Raw genomic sequence first — 17633 nt, 5'->3', positions numbered from 1 at the left:
CAACAGCCAAGTGAGTCACTGTAAAGTGTGATAAGCGGTCAAGACTCATACATATATGTCACAACAAATACATAATATTTTAAATGTCATGACTGTTGCCTCGACAACACCCCGGATCAAGTCTGATTGGGCTGTACAGTGTGCCAATAGGCCTGTGCATCAACGAAGAGGTGTCAAGCTTAAACTATGGTAGCCTCCCAATATAGTTTGCGTATGAAACTTATTGTATAGGTGTAAACCCAAAACATGCTACAGGTCTCCAAGAACAGTTGATAGCCAAGGTCAGTAAAATACAATCAATCAATGAATCTGCTCAGGGACTACAGGTGGAAATTAGCACTGATGCTACAACCTGGTACAAGCATCTCTCCTGTAAAAAAGGTTAATGTAAAAAATGTGCACTGTCCCTGTCTCAAATAAATAAACATCAGGCCTTGTTTCATTTGTTTCATTGTTTCATTGCTTTGACCATATTTCTGAGCGTAGTATGTCACAAAGCATGCATTTTCTAAAAACAGGACAACTGCAGAGACATACAGAAGATAATATTTTTATTAAGAGGTTGCCATATTCTTCTCAAATAAACACAGTGTCCTGAGAAAATGAAAAAGTGCTTCAAATAAGAAGAGTTGAGAACTAAGAAGAAATGTCCTCCCTGAACTGGACTTGGTGTGAGCTCCCTGAGGCTGCAGTATCACACTGCACACATGTCCACAGAGCTGTTCACAGAGCTGTGGCTGTGCGACAAAGGAGAGCTGTAGGCTGAATCCCAGTCCCGCTCAAACACCTGCTGCAGCTGTGCCTGAACTGTGGCCCCTGAAGAGTGAGGGGCCTCTGAAGAGTCTGGGTCCCCTGAGAAGTAAGAAGCTCGTGCATAAAGTGACGGCTGCTGTACCACCAAAGCCACACCCGCTGTGTTCACAAAGTAATCCCCAGACCAGTTGGACGTCCCTGGGAGAAAGAACACAAATTACAACCAATATATCTGCAAAATAAAATAATATAAAGTAAGGACTATCTATTCAATCTATTATCCAAAAAAGGAAAGCCAACCAGTCTTATTATTATTTTTTTTTATTTTATGTTTTTGTCGCATTAACATTTTCATTCAGAAAGTTTCATGTCATAAAGCTGGTCACATACTAGAGGAAAGGTGAAATATGACATAATGTGAATAGCAGTTGTTTGGTCCTATACCCAACTCTTTAACATGTGTTTTGAGTAAAATGTGTCCTACCCCAGTACACATATATATGCAGCTCCTGCAGCTCAAAATAACTCTGCTGCATGCGGCTAATTAGAAAGCATTAGCATGTTAGTTGTTAGCTTCACACTCATGGCAAAACTCCGCTGTGGTTTCTGACAGTGAAGAATTAGGATGCTCTGAATGCAGAAGGTAAGTGAAGAATAAATGGACCACTGCAAAACATTTAAAATAAACTAATTCTGTTTTTCACAATTTTCAGAGTGTAAATATCAGGAACAGCACCTGATGTGATCTCAATAATTACCAACTAACACTAACATTTAATATTTAATATGTGCTTCAGGTCACTTTTAATTGTCAGTAGACATGAGAAGATGAGGTATTAATGAACTACAACAGCAACAAAATGTAAAGGCTGTACAGTTGCACCAACAATCACTCGGAATCTCTCAGATCAAATTCCTAACCCCTGTCCATTTAGAGTCCTGTGTGTTCATTTCCGATCATTGGAGTTTCTTTAGTATGGGAGCGTTGTGTGAATGGGCAGTAAGAGAAAGAGAAAAACACAACACATTCCACACATAACATGAGCATACTCAAAGTTCTGATGAATACAAAGCATATAGTATTAATGTTATTTCGATATCAAAATGCCACTCTCTATGTCCATACTAAGGAAAAGCTGCCTGATACAGATTTCAATCAAACTGCATTAACTGACACCAAATAATAGTAATTGTTATTACCATATGGGCTCTGGACTGTTGTGATACAGATAAAGACAGTCTAATTTTCATGAATTATATTATTAATGAAGTATCAGAACAAGTTTTAGTATTCAGTTGTATTTAGTTATTTGATTTTCAGATGACATCACAACATTCTACATTCCGATCATACTTAATACAGATGTGGGGCAGATGTGAAATAAACATTGTTAAAATGCATCATTTTGTTGTAATATTATTAGTAAGTAAGTATAATATATATAAGTATTGGTTTAGTCAGTAACAGAAATGATCCACAACAAAAATTACAATGTAAACAGGCAGAACTGTGTCTTTCCCCCATCTGGGAGTATGACAACATTACATTCTAGAATCTACATACATACAGTACATACAATATGTACATATATACGTACATACATATAGGACATACATACGGGACATACATACATATAGGACATACATACGGGACATATATACATACATATACACACATACATACATACATACATACATACATACCTATGTAGGCTGTTCTGTCTGTCACCATGTACTTGTTGTGGTTCACTCTGGCAAAGGGGATCTCCTTCTGTGCGGGACTCGCAGGCACCACAAACAGCCTCTGCAAAACAACTCATAGTTCCACATCAGAGCCCCACACACAGCAACACGCCCCACGTACAGCAACACGCCCAACACACAGCAACACGCCCCACACACAGCAACACGCCCCACGTACAGCAACACGCCCAACACACAGCAACACGCCCCACACACAGCAACACGCCCCACGTACAGCAACACGCCCAACACACAGCAACACGCCCCACACACAGCAACACGCCCCACGTACAGCAACACGCCCCACACACAGCAACACGCCCAACGCACAGCAACACGCCCCACGTACAGCAACACACCCCACACACAGCAACACGCCCCACGTACAGCAACAGGCCCCACGCACAGCAACACACCAAACGCACAGCAACACGCCCCACGCACAGTAACACGCCAAATGCACGTCAACACGCTCCACGTACAGCAACACGCCCCACCCACAGCAACACGCCAGCAACACGCTCCACGTACAGCAACACACCCCACCCACAGCAACACGCTCCACGCACAGCAACACGCTCCACGCCCCACGCACAGCTGCATGTCAGAGCTCCACACACGGGTGGAGAGCTTGCGGAGGTAAGCTCACCACTTGGATGTCCAGTTTGCTCCGTGGCTCTTGCAAGGAGGCCAGAGAGCGGAGGAAGGGGAACATGATGGGTGAGGTGCTGGCCCAGCAACTGACAAGCAGACGCACCGCCACACGCCGCTCGTACGCCGCCCTCCGCAGGGCAGAGTCGATACTGGCCCAGTACCTGCACACAACAGTGAAGCAGAGGTGTCCAAACTTTTTTCAACAAGGGCCACAAATCTAAACACAGATGAAGCAGAGGCCGATCAAGGGACGTAGACTGATGCTCAATACAGTGAATAATTTAAATATGTGCAGGTTTAACACATTAGAATGAACCATCAGTCTTTATTCCTGCTAAGATCCTTAAAACCAAACACTAAATATTCAATATTGGCTTTATCAAGGTAGATTTTCAAAAAACTTGCATTAAAAATTTTTTTTTAAATTATTGCAAGGTAATTTGGGCCAATTCAACTGGACGTCTGAGGGCCAAGAAAAATTTGTCTGAGGGCCACATTTGGCCCCCGGGCCATAGTTTGGACATGCCTGCATTAGCAGATGGGCATTGTCTACATGATGCTGATGGATATGTTTTACTGAAGGAGGTTCAACAGTGCTGGTTCAACTGAAACTTTATACTCAAGTAAAAGTTACATGGCTAAAACGTTACATGGCTAAAAAGTACTTACTTCACTTACTTGTTCACTTAAAGAGCTTATATTAAGCTATCTTCTGATCTATCTTCTGATCTATCTTTTGTCATGTCTGGGAGTTGTGTTTTCTTTCATTCACACACAAACACACACACACTTAACACACAAACTCTACATATTTAGGAAGAGTTCTTCTCTCAATCAGAAAACAGTCTGTTCCACCTTGTGATGTCATATGGTAATACAGGAAGTGCTCCAATGTGTTTTAAGACTGAACACCTTCACTAAAATAATTTGGATCATTTCAGATCTGGCATTTCCAGTCTCTACTGAACTAAAGGTAAAAGGGAGCTATTAACAAGAAAACTACCACTTAATGACATCACAAGGGGAACAGAGCATTTTGAGAGTCTGATGGAAAGTCTCTAATATCTGCTGGATAATATCTGCCAAGACATGAAGTAGCTTTAATGAGGCTAAAATAATAGGTGTAACTTAAAAATCCAGGGCTGAAATGATCCAAATTATTCTAACGAAGGTGTATGGAATTTAAAAACACAGAGGAGTGTTTTTATTTTAAGAGAAGTGCTTAACCTTAATATGCAGGGTTTGCGTGTTAAACATGTGTGAATGGAATAAAAAACAACTTCAGATGTGTTTGTGATGAGGAAACAATATTATAACAGAGATAAAAAATATAGGCACTTTAAATAAGAGCTCACTTCTTGGGATGGGAGAACTCCATGGTGGGCAGGTAGTTCATGACCGCGATGTAGATGAAGCTATGAGCATCTTCGATCACACCAAGGATGGCCTGAAGATCGGAGGTTCTGCCAGATGCACAGAAGGAGGGGGGCGAGCTCTGCAGGAGAACAGGTCACAGTGGTGTCATGATAGTAAAATTTCCAACTTGATTTCAGTAATAAAGAATATACACGATACTCAGTAGAAATACTCTTTCTTAAGACAATAATGTGATTTTCATAATTTAATGGTAGAACAGTTAGATTCCCATGTGGTCTTATATGTGTGTAATCTCTCAGTGGTCAGTGCTCTTATACTTGTTCTGATACAGCTCTAGATGATTCTAAAGCTCAGGAGAGGTTCATTTTTAGTTGTTGATGTCAGGGATTATCTAGTTTTAATACTAGTTTTGGTATAGATTCGTATCTGATTTTTAAAATTTTTGATACTGCAGAGAGAAGCACACATGTTTACGCTGTGAGTCTTACCGACAGATAGAGACTGGCCTCGGAGCGGTTGAGCTGCAGCTTCATTGGGGAGTCCTGATTGAAGTCAGTGGAGAAGCTGCTGGGCCATGACGAGGGAATAGACTCGCTCTGTCCCACATACCAGTAGGCCTCAAAGATCTTCCCCAGGTCTGCAGCCAGACAGCTGCAGTTGTACACAACAGCTCCCAGCTCCTTTACCTACAGCCCAGCATAGAAGACCTTCACATGAACTCTTTCAGATATCAGTGTCCCTCCACAGTGACAAACTGAGAGCGATACCTGTGTGAGGGATCTCCAGTCCATGTTGGCACTGCCGATGTACACATGTTTCTTGTCAACCACCCAGAATTTGGTGTGGAGAACCCCTGAGGTGAGCTCCTTCATGTTCACAGTCCTGACCTGAGCTCCTACAGCACAAATACACAAACCCATGTCCCACCAGAAGCAACACCTGAAGTGAAGATGATGGTGAAACTGTTACAATGACCCAGACGGAGTGTCCTGGGGCTGGGACGGTGCTGTGTGACTCTTGTGAGCTATAAGTCATGTTTGAATGCCATGTTAGAATCCTCAAAAACATATCTGTTCTGGAGATGTATCTATCTACATTTCCAAGTTAACAGCTATGTACCTTTTACCTTAAGTTCAGTACAGATTGGAAATTTCTGAAGATTCTCCAAATGATTCTACTGAAGATGTATGGAGTTTAAAAACACTTCCTGTATTACCACATGACATCACAAGGTGGAACACAGTCCTAGGTATGTTTTTGATGAGTAAACATTATAACATAGAACAGAAAATAGTGTAATATGAGTCCATTTAGTACTACTTTCTAAAAACAAAACTATATAATATATAATATATCAGCTGTTCAAATGTTCATTACATGATAACTGACATTGTATTGTTATGTCACACATACTGGTGACAAATCTGAAACATGTGGCTTGATGTAAATTAACACTGACCTACCATCCAGGCTTTCACAGGACCTTCACTTTTTTTTTCAATATATATATATATATATATATATATATATATATATATATATATATATATATATATATATATATTATATATATATATATTTTTTTTTTTTTTTTTCGATAATATGCCCAAGCACAAGCTCTGTTTACCTGGGCAGCTGCAGGTTGTGTGAAACCTGTAAACCCTAACCCCAAAACCCTGACCCCAAGCCCTGATGTACCTGCACGCTGGAGAAGCTGCAGGTTAGCTGGCAGACTCTCGGCTGAGTTCACAGCGATGCGTACACTCAGCTTTGGAGACAGGTCAGCCAGAGCCTTCAGCACAGCCTCCCCCTAACACAGAACACACAGAAAGGCATGTCAGCATGTGCTACCAGTGCACACTGTATCTGCTGCAGATGTTTGCCCTGTACGAGACTGTGGTCTGCAGGGGGGACTGCACCAGCTAAAGGGACAACAGTCAGACAGAGACATGCCCAGACATGCAGCATACCTGTTACCTCAGGAAAGGTACCAATTAAAGGCCTGTCAAATTCAGAATGATCTGTGTGTGTTTTATACAGAGGCATGTGAGTCTGTGACCCACGTCCACACATAAGATTGTTCTTTTTCAGTAGCACGTGTGAGACGAAGGAGCTCGTAGGTCACAGATGATTTTTAGATTAACAGACTTTGGTGCTTCACTCACTGATTCTGAATAAATGTTTTGAAATTGTTTTTATATAGATGGCCAATGCATGTTCATAATTGGCTAATCCACCTGTCAATCACACCTATCTGAGAGTCACCGGTGACTAGACTCACAAGTACTGAAGAAGAGTGTATTCTGCATCCCAGGCAAACAAATTAGAGCTTTATAAACAAAAGGCAATGGGACAGGACCCCAGTGGGAAAAGCAGGTGGAATACTGGAGCAGCAGTGTTGTTGTGACCTTAAGGCAAGACACTTTACCACACCCATATTGCCTAGAATTATTGTGGTGTGTGTCTGACTGTTGGTGGTTAACAAGGTTGATGGCACGGACTGGCAGCCTCACCTTCTTCAGTCTGAAACCATAATACAATATAAAGCACGATGGGTACCTTAAAAAAACCCATATAAATCCAATTCATTATTCTTATTTTTGTATTATTACAATACAAAAATACAAATCTTTTTGTTGCTGATTTTACTTTTTATTACCATTCCATTACAGCCTTTGTTATTAGCAATTGAAAAAAAGACAAAGCCTGCACACTTACTGACCTGAACATCAGATCAGGCTGTTTCCACATCATGCAGCTCTGCTGCTCCCAAACTGCATTTAATGAATGAAAACCTTTGGACCAGTAGCTCTTCAGTTCAGTAAGTGCACACGCTCTGTCTCTGTCTCGTTTTCCATGTTCACTGTTGTAGAATAGCACCAGTGATGTGTGCATACTTACACTTCTTATGATATTAAGAACAATGATCATATTGTAATTTATGATCTACTGTTCAGGTCATGTCCTTTGTAGATCAATAGTCTATGTGTGGAGTGGTAAACATGCTGTCTCACCTGGACAGCAGACGGGTCCTGAGTTCCTGTGTCCCTGTTGGTGAGGGTCCAGTAGAAGGAGGCGATGTCCAGGCTGCTGGTGGCCTCCCTCATCAGCTTCTGCCAGGTCTGGGAGATGGTTGGGTGTGTGGAGCTGGAGTTAAAGATCAGCCCCTCTGGGATGCTCTCCACCAGCACAAAACTGAGAAAGACCACAAGTCTAAATACAGGCAAATCCTGGAAATATGTAAGCTTTCACACAAGCCCACAATATGACAACGCACATGTGGATTCAACATTTTTACGGCCTTTTATGAGAAGGCATTAAATTAAAACAAGAGGCTGTTCATAAACCTCTGAGGCTCAAAATATAAAGCAGAGTTATGGGACATCTTGGAGCGAGTGAGACCGGAGTGTCCAGACACACAGGCGTGCTCCAACTGTACCAAGCACAGCAACGCCAAAGGAAACAGATATGTGCATGGGCAACCCTTTCAGCTTTATACAGTATGTTATGCCAACCACTGGATAAAGTGCACACAACATGCCCAACAGCCCAGAGCCTTTAAAGGTTTCTTCTCAGTTACATATGATATGGACTATTGCTAATTAGCCTACTGCAGCCACCAATGGGACCAGTCCAGCCTCACGCTACAGAAGGACGAAAAAGGAGGTGACACTTTGGGTTTTTACCATTGTCATAATTATGGACTCAATTAGTTTGAATCGTGACATTAATCACTCAGTTTACTCCGTTTTTCCCCCCATAGTAACAGAGTAGTTAGCTGCTTTTGTGCCTACCTGACTCACACTGAGCAGCTTTTGAAACTTTTTGTTTTTTTGAGCTCTGTTTTTTAAATCATATCATGCAATTCTAACAAACTAAGAAGTGCAGCTTGTGCAGTTATCAGGACACAAAGTAAGGGTGTGTTGAATTTTGGAGACTGTGTAAGAGGCTTGCTAAGGAGCTACCTCTGGACATTTGAGTTGCTAAATTTTTTTTTTACATCATATGTGGCAGCAAATGTTTTCATTCCCTCAGAGTATTTCCTCTGAAGGTGTTCTGCCACAAGAGACTGTTAGAGTAGGTATTTCTGAACATTTGAGATGCTACAGGCTTTTTACATCATGTGTGGCAGCAAATGTGGCAGAGGAAGTAATGGATCATTTTGTCACCAACCGAAACAACAGAGTGGAGTAAGAGTGGGGCCTTTCCTGTTGTGTTAACCTGGTTCCCCCTGGACACTGCTGTGATTTTGCAGGACACAGAGGAGGACACATCCTGACCAGTCCTCCTGTTAAACTGCACTGAGGCCTCTGAGACACAAAGCCCGCTGAGACGCACAGTGTAAATGCTGCTGGGCAAAACTGCAACAGTTTGCTGCAGGAAGTCGTCTATTTTTTCCCACGTTTTAGATGGTGCTGGTGGAACAACCATCAATCAGCAACCATGGTTGCTAGTGGAACATTGAAAAGAAGATCCTACTCTTCCTGGTTCTAGGCCTGCCTGAGACCTGAGACCACAGTTAAACTTCTTGTCCACATATTCCCCTTACTTGAGTACAATGCTTGGCTATTCTAGCCACATCTGGGCATAGCTGAACTGAAATGACTGAAAAGGCAGTTCTACATGTGTGGTTCTGTTACCTGCAGGGGTCCGAGCAGGGCGGTTCACCCCAGTGGATGGATGGCGTGGTCCCTTGGAGGGTCAGGCGGGCGAGCACTGCCATGATGGTCAGGAGGAGCAGGAGGAGCAGGAGGAGCAGCATCAGCAGAGCACAAAGACTCTACAGGGACATGTTCACTGGGTTACACTTTTTATACTAGCACCAGGTCAACATTACACTTCTCAGCACACATTTACTCTGGTGGTTAAGGCTGTACAATTATGGGAAAAATGGATTGTGATTTACAAACACTTTTTGAGATTTTGATTTGCAATATAGATTTGCAAATGATTCTATGGCATATGAGGTTTAAACATCACAAGGAGGAACTGTGATGTCTTTTGAGTTTGAGAGAAGAACTCAGTCTAAATCTACAGGGTTTGTGTGTTACACAACTCCAGGCCTGTCTGTGATGAGGAAACGACTTTATAACATAGATCAGAAATTAGCACAATATCGACTGCATGAGCATTCACATTTGAGAGAAAACTGAAATCTGAACTTTATACTAATCCAAGAACCCAAGAAAGAATTATGTCAGAACATGTTTGTAGAGGTCTAAACTACAGGTACAACAGGATTTTTTAATATAATACTTTGCAAAAGCGTATTTGACTATGATCTAAAGAACTTCAGCCTTTGTGATGTGATCCTTGTGGCAACTCAATATGATCAATAGCGCAGTTATTCTAGTGATGTTCCTCACACAGACCTGTGGCACCAGCAATGGACAAAATGGACTACATGAAAACGAGGCTGGCATAAAAAAAAAAAAAAACACTGCATAATCCCTTTCTGATAGTCTAATTTGCTTAGTTATCCATTTTGTAATGTAACAAATATTTTTCATAAAATCCAAAGCATTAAGGAGGTCACGTGACCGTTTTCCTCCAGAATGTAAGGGTTGTGTGGTTGAAATCCAAGTTAATAAAATATTTTATCTTTCAAAGCCATATTTTTTGTTTTTTAACAAAAAATATTTAACCATCTCTAAAGATCTGTAAGCAGTAAGCACCATATCATATTTCATAATGATAATTAAATGCTGCATGGAAAAGAGGCTTAAACCCAAATACTGATCAAAGAACAGTGTTTGGGGTTCAAGTGTCGGCCTTAAAAAACACAGAAATGAGCACTGTGCTGTGGTAAATGCCACAGAAGGTACAATGTAAAGTGATGTCTGCACTATCAACATTTTAGCATGTGATTCTGGGAAAGCAGAAGTACTTGATGAAACTCAACTTATAAGAAAGAACATGAAAATGTCTCAGTTTTGGTAAGAATTTTCACATACTCCATCATAGACTCTTCTGTTCCGTTATCAGCCCAACTGGTTATGTTTTGACTCAGGTCATAAGCACATCATCCAGCAAATAATCTGGCAAAATTCATGCTTGTACCATAAAAGTGAACAACTGTGCACTATTTTGGTCCTTAAAAGCTCCACTACTACACTCAGATGCTTGTTTCATCTCTGAGAGTTTTTGGATAGGATGTAGAAAGTCATGTATGTTACATTTTGTACATTAGGGATGCACTGCTTTTTCAGTTCCAATACCAATATTGATACTTTGACTCAGTATCTGCTAATACCAGATATTAACCGTTTCCAGTGTATGGACACAGGAAATGGAATTTAATTTTTTTAAAAACACAGTTAACTTATTCACCTTATTCTGGAAGATGCTGTGGGCGCCACCATCATCATTTGGGTTATATTATTTCACATGGAGCTGCCAATCCAAACAGTAAAGAAGTTCAATATGGACTAAGAAGTCCTTTTGAAGTCTCCAGAAAATCTGTGTTGACTTGTTGGTGACATGAACACTGAACATTTTACATAAATGAACCGACTTTATATCAGATTTAATCTGCAAAACTTTTCGCCTTTGACATGAATGGGATCTCTTTTTGACCGAAGTGCCACCACAGGAAAGTGTGGGTTAGGAGCATTTAGAGACAAATGTGGGCGAGGCAGAATAAGGTGAATAGGCCTGCCACAAAAACAAATCTTGAAGCACGATATATTGCTATAGAAATGTACTGTGGTAATAAAATTCAAACATGAGCTGCAACAAATAAATAACAGAATGAACCAATAATTAGGCAGAGAAGTCGGTTACTCAACCTTCTACAGCTCAAATCTTATTCTATTGAAACTAAATTCTCCCCACTTTTACAAAATTATAGTAACAGGCTTATTCTCTTATTACACTCTTTGCATTAACGGAAGGAGTGCAGGTAGAAAGCAGCTTGTAGCTAAATCTGGCACAGAGCATCTTTTCTCTCTGAGATGAATGTTTTCTGTGCACTACTTTTAAATAAATAAATAAAATAAAGTTCAAACATTAAGAGACGTTTTAAGCCAAAATCAGTCTGTAGATATGATTCTTTTTACGTCCGATTAAAGGCCCAACCAGTATATTAGCTGAACCTACAGTATGTAATAAAACCGGATCTAGCTATTTTTATTTTTTTTTTCGCTGATATTCAAAACCAATGTCAGTATCGGGTATTACTAATGTACAAACTCTTCATAAATGAGTCCCCTGCACATTTTGGGAGGTCATCAACAGTTCCATCAGACCCAAGAGCAGAGGATATAATCAGCTAAAAGAACACAGTAATCTTGAATGTGGAGGCGGAGGTGCTGGTGCCAAAGGACCATTAGGGCCTGAGGTGATGGTGCGCAGACCTACCCATGGAGCTCTCCTCTGGGACCCCTGCTGCTCTCCCAGCTGAAACACAAGCACACACTCAACGCTTTTAATCACCTCCAGAAACTGCCTTAACAATAATAAATCTGTTTTAAAGAGGGGATCTTTTATGGTGGATTCACTGCAACACACAACATACTGTATTTAGGTCACCATGTTATCTTTTATTGTTTTGAAAATGCTGTATTTGCTGAAAACAATGTATTAACATGTTTGATAAGTTTTTTTTGTTTTTGATGCTGTGAGTCTCCTTTCCCTTTGCTCTCCATGCTAAGTCACTGTCTTTTCAGAGCTCTATTGCAACACAATCATCTCTGTAATGAAACTATCGTATTTTCCGCATTATAGGGCTAAGTGCGCCCTATAATGCAGAAGCCTTTAATTTAATCAAAAAATGACTGTGCGCCTTATAATCCAGAGCGCCTTATATATGAATTTATTTGTGTGTCTTAGTACGACTTTAGTAAACTACAAAGCCGCTCCACTTTCAGCATTCCAGCTCCCGTAGTCAGGAGCATCAAGAGTAATACATACTGTGATTCTTTTTAATATTAAAATGCTCCTGTCAAGAGACACGCTCACAACGCCCACTTTAAACTCAAGGCTGTTCTAAAGTGAAAGTGTGAGCTGCATGGGAGCAGTGGATGAGAGAAGGAGAACACCCATTCACCAATCACTGAACTGCCAGGGAACAGTAACCACACTGACTCGGATCATGACAGAGGGATGTGGGCGTGTTGACGCTGGAATCGCCCAGCTGTTTGAACTATTATGACTTATTTTGAATATGACAACAATTTAGCGTCTCAGACAGGATTTTTTTTACGTGTTACAATTGAACAAAGTTGAGAGTTATTGTGAATGCGTTAAATAAAGTTGGACTGACTTATCCAACTGTTGTGTTTGGTCTAATGCGCCTTATAGTCCGGTGCTGTTTATATGTGAAAAAAGTTTGAAAATAGACCATTCAATGACAGTGCGCCTTATAATGCAGAGTGCCCTATAGTGTGCAAAATACGGTATTACCCATCACATCAAGTTTGTCAAGTTGCTGAGTACAGTTTTGTATCATGTTTTTATATATTTATGGAGAATTGCTATGATTGGGTGATGTGCGGGAGAGATTGCTAAATTACTCAAACATGCATGGGTGACATCTAAAATTTCTTCAGGCGTGTTTTTGATGAGGGAACAATGTTATAACATGATAGATAGCTCCAAGAAATGTACTTGAAATGAAAGAAATGTAATACCTCCTCTTCAAAAGCTAAACCAGATCTGTACATTAGAGTATGCGCTGAATGAGAGATCAGCAGCTCACCTGTTTGTATGGGATATCCTCCGTCATGTTTACACACTCACAGGGTTAACACAAGAAACACATAAGGGACCAGCAGCGTAGGAGGACCTGAAATAGAATCAGTCTATCAGAGTGCAGCTTTGATATGTTCAGAATGCAGCTCAACGACAACAGTACGCCCAAGTACTGTCAAAAGCAGACCTGAGCTTGACAGATACTGAAGGGCTATATCATGAAGGCATTTAAAAGGAAATAAAAGAGTTTTAAAATCATTGTGAAGGTGCACCAGGAGCCAGTGAAGAGACTGAAGGACGAGGGATGTGTGGTCAAATTTATGTGATCCTGTTAAAAGGCGGCTGTGTTCTGCACTCCCTGTATTTTCATTGTCATTGTCTTTTATTATCTAAATTTGTACCTACTGGGCTCACGGCCTGGGATAAGGAGCCCAACTCTGTAGGAGCAACCACAGCGGCATCACTGTGATTTACAGCTTTTTATAAAGAAATACAATTGATCTTATGCAGAATTGAGATAAGCATTTTGGCACAGCCTTCCGAAATAATTTCTGTTTCTCATGTGGCCCCATGGAAAAAAAAAAAAGCCTACCCCTGGTCAAAAGGTACAATAACTGTTGAACTAAAAAAGGTTAAGGCAATCACAATACTAAAATTTCAAACTCAATTTTGACACTAAGGAATAGACTCGATACTTGATGCCAATTCCGACACCACGATGATAATAACAAACACTTTATTTAGACCATAGAATGTGGTTTTCAACGTTAAATGGTAGAACTTTCTTTTCTATTCCCATGTGTCTTATATAATCCTCAGTGGTCCAGTAGGTTCATAGTGTCCATGTGTGTTTATTAGTCTATGTGCTTTTTTACTTGTTCTGATACAGCTCAACATCATTCTAAACACATTCAGGGAAGGCTCATTTCTGTCCTATCAATGAGGCTTTTTAGTATTGATAACTGCTCAAATGAGTATCTAGTTTCAATCCTATTCTTAGCATTACCGTATTTTCCGGGCTATTAGGTGCTCTGGATTATAAGACGCACTGTCATTAAATGGTCTATTTTCAAACTTTTTTCACAAACAAACCACACTGGACTTTAAAGGAAACCCAACAGTGTGATGGGTGAGTGGTTTGGTTTGTTTGTGGCGTTCACGGTGACTCTGGGCTTTGTTCAGTTGTGGCGTGTAGGGAGGGTGCTGTCTGGGACCAACGGATTGTCGGCGTGTTCGCAGTGACTCAGTTGTTCAGTTGTGTCTAGAAGTGGCACATTGCACTCGCTTTTTCGGTTCGTTCCTTCCTTCCGTTCCTCGTCGGCGTGGAGTGATGAGTGTGTCTGTGGGTGTTTTTGGCTGTGCGGTTGCTATCTGCTCCGTGTGTGTTTGTGTGTTCTGTGGGTGGTGTGGCTTTGTAGTTTACTGAAGTCATGCTGGGACACACGAGTGGATTCGTGTATAGGACGCTCTGACTGTGGAGCATGCAGTCGTTTTTTGATGGGGTTGGAGGTCTAATAGCCCGGAAAATACAGTAATTAGAATCTGCTGTTTTACTCTATTTTGCTAATTGTATCCATTCATATTCCAATTTCCATCTGCCTGGGAATAATCTTGCAGCCCTAAAGAGGTGTCTGTAGTATGGAGATGCGTGGGTTTGTGGAGATAGAATAGTTGTAGCCCCTAAAGCTGCAGAAGCCCACTCTTCATTCACATGGGTTTCAGTGAGAGGGACAGAGACAAAGAGAAGGTTCCAGAGCCCAGCGCAGCAGCCCTCGGATCAGCCCGCCCAACACTGCTGCACACACCAGACACACAGCTTTATCACAAAGGCAGAGAGAAAGGGCCTATATTACACTATTTTCTGATCTATGGAGTTGTGTTTTGTTTCATTCTTACAGGTTTAACACACAAACCCTGCATATTTAGGCTGAGCTCTTCTCTCAGTTCCACCTTGTGATGTCATGTGGTACATAAAGGATATATACAGGAAGTGCTGCACTGTGTTTTTAAACTCCAGAGGTTTTACTAGAAACATTTTGATGATTTCACTCCTGGAATTGCCCATCTCTACTGAACTAAAGTAAAAGGAACTGTTGACTTGAAATCTACCACTACATGACATCACAAGGTAGCACAGAGCATTTTAAACTTGGGGATGTTGACAGAGTAATATTCCATGTTGACTCAAACATGTGTGAATGAAACTAAACACAACCACTCCAGGTCTGTTTTTAAGGAGCTAACAACATTGTAACATGGCTAAAAGCTCACAAGAGTTAATTTTGTGTAATAGGACCTTTAATTCTGCTGTAGGTTAAATTGCACCCAAACACACGGCACCCAAAGGCCCTAGTCCCTGCTGTAAAGTCATGTGATAGTTGCTTAAGGAGTCAGCTGTGGTCACTAGTCACGGCTGATCCTTCCTCTGCATAAAAATAAGAATAAAAGACAGCGACAGCAGTCTCATAAACCACGTGAGGCACACACTTCCTTCTTCTGTGCATGGGCTGCTACTATACGTGCTCCTATAGGCTGTGATGTAAAGAATACTTATTTTTTTTATAGAATACTTTTATTTAGTTACAGAATATGGAATACCTAAATTAAAATGTATTTTTGTATTGTGTAATGTCCAGTCATCACTGTATTATGAATACTCTGAAAACTTGTACACTGGGTAACAATATATCATAGTGTAAAAAAATAAATAAATCATCACACATTTACCAACTGTATTTTTCTAACACTAATATTATGCATGAAGTACTGTTCCTTTAAATTAGGAAAGAAAAATACATGTGTACTGTACATGTATTCAATTACTTCCCAACACTGCCTACAGGTGCTCATGGGTGACCAGGAGAACCAAACCTGGGGTACAATGAGTATTCAGTTTTGTTACTTCAGTAAAACTATAGATACAGATTGTTACTCAAGTAAAAGTAAAATACAGCAGTTTGTAAACATATTTAAGTACCGGTTTGAATGTACTTTCACTTTTACTAAAAAGTAAACATATTTCACATTGTTTTTGACAATTTATCAAAATCTGAGATATGGATTTAAAAAAAAAGAAAAGCGATTGATTAAAAAACTACACAAATCCATTTCTTAATTTCCTCATGAATTTTTTGTATTTCTTTTCGTTTGCTCAAAGAGGCTTCAACTCAGTACCTTTAGTCAGCATGTTACCACAAACATGGTGAAAACAAACCCCTCAAAAAGTAGGCTACTTTTGTATGTACTGGAGTAGAAAGTACAGAGACCTGCTCAGTTGTAGTGAAGTAAAATCCAAAAGTATCCAAACTAAACTGTACATAAGTAAAGACAGATACTAAGCTATTTAAGCACAGAAGTGTACTAGGCCTACAAGTACTTCGTTACGTTCCACCACTGATCATGATCTTCTCTCGGAGATCTTCATAACTCACTCATGTTATGCCCCTGAGCCTTCACACTACACGAGTTTTCTCCTGATCCTAAAAATGCGCACGCCATTCTGTAAAACCACAACCTCCATAACTCACCGGTACAATATGACCGTCACCGACTCTAGTCCGCTCTCATCCACACCGGCGCCACACTTCGGATTTTTAGTCCACAAAACAAAAAAAACAACAAGAGAAAACCGTATCCAGGTCCCAGCGCAGTGGAGACCCGCGGTCATGTGACACCAGCACATAACAATGTGATTGGACAGTGTTTTGTCACGTGGGTCAACACTGCTCTCTTTCAGTGTTTAGTGTGCCACCACCAGAGGGCATCACACACCGTCCCACCAAGGCCCCACGCCTGAGGGCCCCTGAGCTCTAAAGGTAAAAGATAGACACTTGAATACGACCACTACATGACGTCACAATTCACTTCCAGGTATGTTTTTGGAGCATTAACAACATTCTAACATGCCTCAAAGCTCACAGGAGTTCATTTTGTGTGATATAGGTCCTTCAGTCATTTTCGAAACGCTTGGAGGTGTAACGTGTAACGTTTCTGCTTGTCTCCATGGAGATGTTATTGTTTTGCCTGGAATATTCCAGTGTATGGTTCAACATATCTATGCTGTATTCATTCACTTACAGGTATTTTTTATTGTTTTCTTTGAAAATCATGCACTCCTTCAGTGAGTATGCTTGCTTCTCCACAGATCTGACCGCTGCGGCTTGTCGAACACGCGTCAACACACACTGAGCGTTAAACAACTTTAACACAATTACTGCTGTGTTATAAACGAGTGTTTTATCTGAAGATTTACATATAAAAGAAGAGACACGGTGTGAGAGGTAAGAAAACGCAGTGTTTTGTATTTTTTCATCAGTTTTCAGACAGTCTTAAAATTTTTTGGTAGTGTTTCCTAATCTGTGCATTGTTACCATGGAAACTACTGCACATTCCGACATGTAGAACACCCCCAGCGT

General features: G+C 40.7%; 1 protein-coding gene across 2 annotated transcripts; it reads right to left on the bottom strand.

Moving 5' to 3' along the window:
* Positions 1–534: 534 nt before the first annotated feature.
* Positions 535–16885, bottom strand: pld3 (phospholipase D family, member 3). Of its 2 annotated transcripts, XM_020938624.2 has the most exons (12): positions 16746–16885; positions 13226–13312; positions 11887–11925; positions 9168–9307; positions 7542–7722; positions 6226–6337; positions 5295–5422; positions 5016–5213; positions 4506–4645; positions 3146–3311; positions 2458–2557; positions 535–951 (listed from the first exon to the last, which is right to left on the bottom strand). In XM_020938624.2, exons 2-12 carry the CDS (start codon positions 13250–13252, stop codon positions 695–697), a joined length of 1488 nt encoding a protein of 495 aa, XP_020794283.1. In that variant the 5' UTR covers positions 13253–13312; positions 16746–16885; the 3' UTR covers positions 535–694. The 2 variants fall into 2 exon arrangements, with proteins under 2 accessions (XP_020794283.1, XP_020794285.1); XM_020938626.2 differs by lacking the exons at positions 11887–11925; positions 13226–13312.
* Positions 16886–17633: the final 748 nt, after the last annotated feature.

This window comes from Boleophthalmus pectinirostris, unplaced genomic scaffold, assembly GCF_026225935.1.
Source record: "Boleophthalmus pectinirostris isolate CB_2022bp ecotype Guang Dong unplaced genomic scaffold, ASM2622593v1 HiC_scaffold_9, whole genome shotgun sequence".
Lineage (NCBI taxonomy): Eukaryota > Metazoa > Chordata > Actinopteri > Gobiiformes > Gobiidae > Boleophthalmus > Boleophthalmus pectinirostris.
This window is presented reverse-complemented; position numbering and strand designations above follow the sequence as displayed.